The sequence below is a fragment of the Urtica dioica genome, chromosome 2 (assembly GCF_054948205.1).
Source record: "Urtica dioica subsp. dioica isolate 48M chromosome 2, U.dioica_male_clone48M_v1_H2, whole genome shotgun sequence".
Taxonomy (NCBI): Eukaryota; Viridiplantae; Streptophyta; class Magnoliopsida; order Rosales; family Urticaceae; genus Urtica; species Urtica dioica.
This window is the reverse complement of record NC_142757.1, coordinates 23,682,894-23,692,721: the sequence shown is the minus strand read 5'-3', so window position 1 is coordinate 23,692,721 and position 9,828 is coordinate 23,682,894. Positions and strand designations below refer to the sequence as shown.

Genomic DNA, 9,828 nt, shown 5'->3' with positions numbered 1-9,828 from the left:
TGAATATCCTGGCTGCAAATCACAGGATAATCATAGAATCAATTAAAAAAAAGCTAATTCAAACCTTTGGAAGAAATTGGAAAACGCAAATCAAAGGAAGAAACTGGAAATCACCGCCGTGAGATTGCAAATCGTCTCTTGTCTTCTCGTGCCGAGCTCTGGAAGAAAAATCTCCGTGAGATTGATCGGATGAACGAACTGAGGGAAGAGAGTTCGTTAAAACAGTTTAAATGAAGAGCAATTTCGGAAGTATGAGAAATATGAGTTATTCCATAAATAAATAGATAGCTGGGTTATAATTTAAAAGTCTCATCTATAAGTATGCTAGTTGTTTACAAATCTTTAATTCGTTCTGATCGGTTATTTTCTTAATAAAAAGAAATTTTGACTATTTTTTTCACAGAAGAGTGGACTATTGGGCTACGGGCCCTATTGAGAAGAATTTGTTGTAACTAGCCAATCATTTAACTTCTTTTATGATTTTAGCCAAAGTTTCATTTTATTAAGAAAATGACCATCAGACTGAAGTAAATTAAATTAATTAAAATAATTAATTTAATTTATCTTGACCTGGTTGACTAATTTCTTGATAATATGAAATTTTTGTTTTTTTTATAGGGAGAGTGGATTATTGGACAATTAATAATATGCAGTAATTAGATTTCAATAACAAAATTAATTTTATAATTAATATTTTTGAAAATGATAAAATGTTTATAATAATTATAAAATTTTTAAATTTTGGTGTAAAAAATACTTGATAACGTGACTTTGATTAATTTGCTAAAATTTGAAAATTTTGTTAATCAATTAGTTTCAAACGGATATTTTGTACCATTTTTTCTGAAAAAAAAAAAAAAAACTTATTGAATTTCGAAAAAATTAAGGTTTGGTGGGAGGATCTGGGCTGTCAATGGAGGCTATAATTTCTTTTTTGTGCGTGACTGACTCATCATCTTCGCACACATTATAAGAGTTTCATAAAGCGATAAAGAGATTTGAATACGACAGTTACAGATTTCCACAGGAAGTTAAACAAAAAAACAAAAGCACTCTCTCTCTGATTAATTTTCTTTTGCGATTTCTAGGGTTCCTGGAAGCCTCTTCAAGATCTTCGATCCTTCTATATGTTATTATTATCAGCGCCATTATAGTTCTAGTTTTTGCATTCTCTGCCTTATAACGATCTCTCTCTTTCTTGATTGCCCCAAGGTTAGTCCGAATTTCGAACTCTCTTGAAACTCCCGGATTTGCAACGTTTGACCGGGTTATTTAGATAACGATTTTCAAACAATCTTTAAACTCCGGAAAAAAGTTTCTAATTTGGTTTCGTTAGGTTTGGTGAATCGAGCATGACGATTCCGGATTCGGGATTCATGATTGACAATGGCGCGAGTTGTTTGCCTTTGACTCCGGAGGAAGAGAAGCGAATCGTCAAAGAGCTCATCGATCAATCTGAGGCTAATTTGAAGGAAGGGAATTTGTATTACCTCGTATCTAATAGGTGAAATTTCTAATCTCTTGCTTGTTATATCAGTGTTTCGGTTCTCGTATTTTGAAGGGTTAGGTTGCTTGTATATGATATTGAATAAATTTCTTTCATCACTGGATCCATTGTAGAAATTGAATGCGATGGGATTTATATTGTGTTCAACTAGGTCGCTGTTTGACCTCGAGGTTTCTTTTGCGCAGATGGTATTCCAGTTGGCAGAGATATACTGGGCAAGGCCCTGGTGAATCTCTACTTTTTGAGCGGTCTTCTGAATCTCAATTGGACATCCTTTCTTTGAAGAGTGTGGATAGACCTGGAGAGATTGACAACTCTGATTTACTACAAGAAAATTTTTCCGACGGTAGTTCTCCGGAACTTCGTCAAATGTTGGAAGAAGGACAAGACTATGTTTTAGTTCCACAACAAGTTTGGGAAAAAATATTTGACTGGTACTAGACTCATTCTTTTTGCTTTGTTCCTCAGCCTTCTTACATAGCTGTTATTAGCTTGTAAATTTAGCGTGCCCATTGCTTATGTTGTACTTCAATTTAGTCCAGGGACTTCACATACTTCAATAAATTAATGTTTGTGGAATGATCGACATCATCTGCATAGTGTTGATATATATATAATATATATATATATATATATATATATATATATATCATTCTTCACAATTTTCAGGTATAAAGGAGGACCGGCATTGCCAAGAACGTTAATTTCTCAAGGCACTGTTAACAAGAATTTTAGCGTAGAAGTATATCCACTTCGCCTTAAGTTGATTGATGATCGGGACAACGCCCAGTCTTGTGTAAGGTTAAGCAAAAAGGTAATGTTTCTATTGGTTTTCTCTTTTCCACACTTGCTTAGATTATCTTATTTTTACCTGTTTGCATAGTTCCTATACTTTTAACAACCTCTCTCAGTAGAATTCTTGATTAACTACATAAAATAGGCAAATATAATTTGCTTGTGTTTATGTCAACTTGAAATGTTATTATTTCTTTGTACCCTACTAACTGTAGGCTGATAGCACTGTTGGAATATTTTTAGAAGAAACAGAACCTTTTATTGATAGTAGAAAAGAGTGCAGGACTGAGAAATTACTAGCGAGATCTGTTATAATCTAAGATCCTGCACCACATGGTACTCAAACCCGACAGCCGAAGAAACCAGAGAAAAAAAAAATCAGACTCCAAAGGCCACTAGGCCAGTCCCCTAACTATATCCGGAACAGTATAATCATTGATTTTATTACGATACGCAATTTTCCGTAGAGCCATTCATCCACAGGGTCATAAATGTTTAAAGCTCTAAATTATATCTTTCAGCATTTCATGTTTGTGTAAGTCATGAGGACTTGTTGCTGGGGTAATTAAACATTGATTCTCACTATGAACGCTTGATCTTCTTGAAAAATATGGGATGATATTGTAGCAAACACTAAGCCTGTTGAAGTAAAACCCATGTCTACATTTTCTCCTCACTTTTTAGATGCAACTGTGAACTGCTGTGTAAATTTTTAGGGTAAGTAAAGGAGATTTGTGTAAGGAGCTGGGATTGTCTAACAAACATGATAGGACAAGTTGAGCAGAGGTGAAGAAGTCATAGCTAGACACTGTACATATGGACTGGATAAAAAGATTGAATGTTATTTGGTTTGTTGGAAGGATATTAAACACTGGACTTGAGATTAAGTAGTAAATATTAAAATGTGTAAATGGCTGGAAAACATAATCTGATGGACCCTTGAGACGAGTTCAAGTTTACGAACACATTATTTGAAGCTTCTACAAAACACACTGGCTACTTTTGCAATTTCAAATTAATGAAGATCCGTGCAGAGGGTTTTTTTATTTTTTTTTTATTTTTTTTATCACTCATGCTACTTCTGAAGAATGTACGGTATTTTGAAGAGAAATTCTGGCTTTGATCAAGTGATGTTTGTTGATTTTTAATTATTTGTGACAAGAAGATCAATATTTTCTTCCCCTGCAGGCTTCTGTAACTCAGCTTTACAAGGTGGTCTGTGAGCTTAAAGGATTAAAACAAGAAAATGTAATTCTTTCTTGTACTGTTTCTATTAGTTGGAAGTGATCTATAGTTGTTTTCTTGTACATATTTTTTCACGAAAAATCCATTAGTTTGATCTTCTTTTGGCTTTTTATTAAATTTATAGGCCTGTATTTGGGACTACTTCAATAAGCGAAAAAGTTCAATGCTGAAAGTTTCAGACCGAACTTTGGAAGAGTCTAACTTACAGATGGACCAAGAAGTGAGTACTCTAATGCAAGCTCTTATGATTTACTGATCTTCTGGTGTTGCTAATCTAAACGAGAAAAAATCTTTGTTATTTTGGGGATAAACAGTGGTCAGTTCGGATAATTTTTTTTGTTTGTAAGCTGGCTAATTACCGGTAAAAGGTTTCGAAGTTTTGAAAATATGTGGATCCGTATATCCTTTAATGTAATAGAGATCATAGGGACATCACTACTCCGTGGCACATCATGTGTACCTTGAAATCAGATTTCTAATTGTGTCAAAATATCTGATCACTCTTGAATTTATTGATTGCAGATTCTCCTCGAGGTTCCAGGCAGAAATCAGAGTTCTCTGTCTGGCAAGGATTCGACAGGAAATGAGTTGGCTTTGGTATCTTTAGAACCATCGAGGTCGTCAGTTACAATTGCTGGGGGACCTACCATATCAAATGGTCATTCAGCAGGGTCTAGTTTTAATTTATATCCGGGAAGTTCCGTAACTTCGTCTTTATCAGATATGGATGATGGATACGATCTCAAGTCAAGAAAAGGAGAGAGAGGAGGGTTGGCAGGATTGCAAAACCTGGGAAACACTTGTTTTATGAACAGTTCGCTGCAGTGTTTAGTTCATACACCACCACTTTTCGAGTATTTCTTGCAAGATTATAGCGACGAGATCAATACAGAAAATCCTCTCGGAATGCATGTATGTTTTTTTTTTTTTCCTTTTTTAATTAAAAAAAAACATTTACTTGATGATGATAACATGAAGTCTCCGTAATGGGCTTTGTACTTTTAAAACATTTCTAACATAAATTGTAGCTGTACAGGGTGAGCTTGCACTTGCCTTTGGTGAGTTGTTGAGGAAATTGTGGTCCTCAGGGCGAATGGCAGTTCCCCCTCGTGCTTTCAAGGGAAAGCTAGCCCGATTTGCTCCCCAATTTAGCGGATATAACCAGCATGATTCTCAAGTGAGTACGCTTACACGAAGTGATACACTTTCCTTCAATGTATTATGCGACTAATTATTAGCTATGATTTTTTTCTGGAAGACGTTTTAATATGGAACTGGAGTATTAAGTTTTTCAGGGCTTATGCTTTGTTTCTGGTTTTTTTGTATTCTTTGTTCTCGTTCTCCGGCTATGCCTTGATTTTTAATAAAGTCCACTGTTCTTTTAAAAAAAATATGGAACTGGAGTAAAAGTCTGTTATTTGATTACTGTTTGTATCTTTTATCATTTTAATCAGCACTCCTACATACCGAGTCTTTCAAGAAAAAGATGATTATTTTAAGTTTCTCGAGTTGGTTTTCTTCATATGTTTAGGAAAAATCACAGTTGTCCATATAGTGCATATACGATGCTCAGTATAGTACGTTTCTGTTTAGCTTTTGTTTATAACTGTTCGTATTAACTATCAAAATTATTTATCAGCATATCTACATTATCGTGTTAGTTATTTTTCCGTAGGTCTAGCAAACATAACAGTTGTCTATATTGTCTTTGTCTTGACAAAGCTATTATATCGCATTTCGGTTTATAGGAACTTCTTGCATTCTTATTGGATGGGCTGCATGAAGATTTAAATCGTGTCAAGAGAAAGCCTTATATCGAAACAAAGGATTCGGATGGTCGTCCAGATGAGGAAGTTGCAGATGAGTGTTGGAAAAATCACAAAGCCCGCAATGATTCACTGATAGTTGATGTTTGCCAAGTGAGTTGGATTTCAATGGTTTTGCTGTTGTTATGGTTGTAGAATTTTTATTTACAAATTGCGTTTCTGGGCTGTCTTTTTAGCTCTTTTATGCGAGGGACTGGTAATTTTGTCACTGTGCTAATTCTCTGCCTTTATGTAAATAATAATAAAAAAAAAACATGATGCTTTACCAACAAGTTTTCTAAAGATGTGGAAGTTTGTATTGTTTCTCTCGGTAATTTGTACTTGTGATATTTTTTATATTTTTTTTATGTTAACATTCTTATTTTTTATGCTCATGATGTTTGTACGTTTATGCACAGGGCCAATATAAGTCAACACTGGTTTGCCCAGATTGTGGAAAGATTTCGATCACCTTTGATCCCTTCATGTATTTATCATTGCCTTTACCTTCCACCGCGACTAGGCCAATGACAGTAACAGTGTTTTATGGTGATGGAGATGGTCTACCTATGCCATATACGGTTTATTTGCTAAAGCAAGGTTGTGTTAAAGATCTCACCGAGGCATTGAGCACTGCTTGCTGCTTGAGGAGTGATGAGAGTCTTGTGCTTGTGGAGGTAGGACCGTTTCATTTTTCTTTTATATTCGTCTAACGTTACCTATGCCGTAGTTCTGGTGACGGAGAAACTGCAAGTTTATATGTATAGATTAATGAGCATCGGATCTATCGGGATTTGGACAACCCATCAGAATTATTGACTTTAATCAAGGAGGATGATCATATTGTGGCATACCGACTTTCTAAAAAGCCGTTGGGAACCAGAATCGAAATAAGTCATCGACCTCAAGAAAAGTAAGATTGTTTCTCTGTTCTACAATTTTTTTTCCCTTCCCCTTTAGCAGGAAAGCTTCCTCTTTCTATTATCGGTGGGAAAACTTCTGTGGTTTACATATGGTTTTCAAGCCAAGTATGAACTTTTATTATATGGTCCAAATAAAAAAATTTATGTGGATGTCAATAGGTACAATGGCTGATCAGAAGAAAAGAATACAAAACCTAGTATGAGCTTTTATTTTTTACAGCTTTTGTCTGGATATACTAACCAAAGCACATGCGTTTCACAGAGGTGCATTAGACAGGTTGAAGGGTTTTCAGGGGAAGCTCATGGGCACTTCTCTTATTACTTACTTGGAAGATACAGTTACGGGTGCTGATATCGATGCAGCGGTTTCTAAGTTGCTTTCACCTTTGAAAAGAGCTTGCTCTTCGGCCAAGCCTCACGACGGAAAAGAAAATGGTTTCGTCAAAGAAGCTATTGAGGTGCCGTCAAACGGCTATAACTTGCGAAGCCAATCCATGGACCATACAGTGGGATTAGAGGGAACATCCAGCACAGGATTGTCCTTCCAGCTTTTTGTAACTGATGGAAATAGTTCAAGCTGCATGCCCATTGAGAAAGACTCTGTACTTAGTGCAGGCAAACCTATAAAGATATTGTTGGACTGGACTGAGAAAGAAAACGATATGTATGATATCAGCTACCTTAAGGATCTTCCCGAGGTTCAGAAAGCCGGGTTTACAGTGAAAAAGACTCGACAAGAAGCGATTTCCTTGTTTACTTGCATGGATGCGTTTTTGAAGGAAGAGCCTTTGGGTCCTGAAGACATGTGGTATGTCATTTTGAATTGCAATGATTTAGTACAAGTATTTCAATTATTTTTTCTTTTCTTTTCTTTGTATAATGTTACTGTGCTCTACTCTTATGGATGCTATATTAATATATTTTTAAACAGGTACTGCCCTAGGTGCAAGGGACATCGACAAGCTACCAAGAAGCTAGATTTGTGGATGTTGCCTGAGATTCTTGTTTTCCACTTGAAGCGATTCTCATACAGCAGATACTCAAAGAACAAGTTAGACACATTTGTGACTTTCCCAATTCACGATCTTGATTTAAGCAAATATGTGATAAACAAGGACGGAAAACCCCACACGTACGAACTATATGCCATTAGCAACCATTATGGTGGTTTGGGTGGAGGTCACTACACTGCATATGCCAAGGTAATTCATAAATGTCCTTCAACGAAACGGTCAAACTCACAATATGGTAAAATTTATTAAAAAAAAAAAGAAGGTAAAATTTAAATTGCTCGGATACAGTAACCTACACCAGATTGCCGGAAAAACTAGAAACGCATTAATTTTCATCCAAAGCTCACTATTGGAGCATAACGGATATGGAGATTACACTACTCTCTATACCCAGAAAGCCACAAACAAGATATATAACATCAATCTCCTGATTTCTCGTCCTGGCCTTGGGGTGTTATTGTTACTAATATGGTAGAGCAGGATGTTTATAATATATTTTCACTTCCATGCTCTTATCGAACGTTTTGTTTGTTCAATCTGAGATCTAAATCAGACTTTTGTGTCATGCACGCAGCTGATCGACGACAACAAATGGTACCATTTCGACGACAGTCATGTTTCTCCAGTCAACGAAGACGAGATCAAGACTGCTGCGGCCTATGTTTTATTCTACAGAAGGGTCAAAGCCAAACCAAATGGAGCTGCCGCCGAGTCTTCACTCAGTGATAAGGCTTCTTGAGAGGAGGGTGTATATTGGGTAGATGATCTTAATTTGCTTCAAAAGCTTATAAGCTTGTGTCCATTTTTTTAACCAATCTCGCTATATGTTTCGGCCGGTGGAGCAGGCTTATTCAGCCTGCACCAGAGGACGGTAGAGGGGTATAACAGATCTATACAGGGTTACATATAATTATTCATCAGCACAGCTTCGAGAATATTAGTATATCATTTTTTTTAAAATTATTATTCCATATAAACCTCCCTTTTGGAATAAATTTTTGGTCGAGGATGATTCAAGGGTCTGGCATAGTGAAGCCAAATACTGATATGGTTAAACTATCCTCTGTGTAGCCGAGATTTCTTGCAAGTGGTGTGAGATGGCTCCGTGATTTATTATCTAAATGTTTACCTTTTGTAATTCCTTGATCAACCTTGTAATAGCTCTTTCTGGTACTTTAGCGCTGTTAGACGTGAAACTGTACGGATCTCTGGACTGGGGCATCGTACTGTTTCCAATTTGATTTGTGAACCGATAGGAAAAGAAAAGACCAAAGTTGATGGACTTTTGAACTACTAACTTGAGGGATGTGTAATTTGTGCTAGCGATTTTCATCATACACATTAGTTTTTTTTTAGTATCGTGATGCCATGATTTTGCTTATGCTCTTTCAAAATCGAACATTGTTGAACAGCGTCTTGGACTAGCCACCTTTTAGTAAAGGGTATGTTTGGGTCTAATTAAATGATAGATTACAAAATATGAAAACGTGTACACATCAATCATTACTATGAGCTACTTATTCTGCGGTTCTATTTAAGTACGACTAATGTATCTTGTAATTTCAACGTTATTATTCTACTTTGTTCATTATTCTTTTGGTTGAGTTGTTCAAATATGAATACTCGAAATTTATTCATGTTATGAAACTACCAAATTTCTGATGAAGCAAAGAGAATTAAAATGTTACTAATTATAGTATGAGATCAGAGAGGTGTATAGAGAGAATTGGGAGAGTGGAAGTAGTATCATGAAAATGATTTCATGAAGGGTGAATTTTCTTTTATGCATCCACTATTTATAGTGAAAGTTAAGGGTAATTAACTATTTATCCTTCCTTGACTTTAATGAGCATACCAATTATATACATAAATTATTTACAACACTATCCCTTTGGGATGCTCATTAAGACATTTATGTGTTCATGTTGCTTCGTTAAAAATATTATTAGGAAAAATCCAGTGGGATAAAATCATAGTAAGGTAAAAAAGAGTACAGCCATACAAAACTCCCCCTCATGTTGACATGAGTGTGTTATTCTATAAATCTTATAATTTACACATTCCAATGTCATGAACATGTTTTCTGAAAGTTAGAGCGAGGATCGCCTTTGTGAGGAGATCAAATGAGTTCTCACAGTAACGAATATTGCTCTTTTCTAGCTCTTGGGTGAACGAAAAGAATTTTGCTGGGATGTGCTTTGTTCTATGGCTCTTGATAAATCCGTTCTTCATTTGAGTAACATATACGGCATTATCTTCATAAGTGTGATTGGATCCTCGACTCTTGGAAGACCACATGTGGCTCTTGTATGGTGCGTCATGGATCTCGATTACAAACATTCACGACTTGCTTCATGTAATGCAATAATCTCGGCATGATCTAATTATGCGGTGACGAGTGTTTGTTTATGCAATAGTCTCTCTTTGTGTTGATCTTATAAGTAATTTGCATCTGGACAACCAATCAAAACTGGTTTCGTATTGTTCGGATAAAATAACCCTAAAGCAATCGTTCCTTGGAGGTAACGAAGCACATGTTT

The 9,828-nt window shown here is 35.8% G+C and overlaps 1 protein-coding gene across 1 annotated transcript; it reads left to right on the top strand.

Moving 5' to 3' along the window:
• Nucleotides 1–934: 934 nt before the first annotated feature.
• LOC149404197 (ubiquitin carboxyl-terminal hydrolase 9-like) lies at nt 935–8,642 on the top strand. Its single transcript, XM_089602514.1, has 14 exons — nt 935–1,212; nt 1,337–1,504; nt 1,693–1,941; nt 2,177–2,321; nt 3,491–3,550; nt 3,672–3,767; nt 4,070–4,459; nt 4,584–4,724; nt 5,296–5,466; nt 5,772–6,029; nt 6,120–6,265; nt 6,538–7,083; nt 7,207–7,477; nt 7,863–8,642. Exons 2-14 carry the CDS (start codon nt 1,353–1,355, stop codon nt 8,025–8,027), a joined length of 2,790 nt encoding a protein of 929 aa, XP_089458640.1. The 5' UTR covers nt 935–1,212; nt 1,337–1,352; the 3' UTR covers nt 8,028–8,642.
• Nucleotides 8,643–9,828: the final 1,186 nt, after the last annotated feature.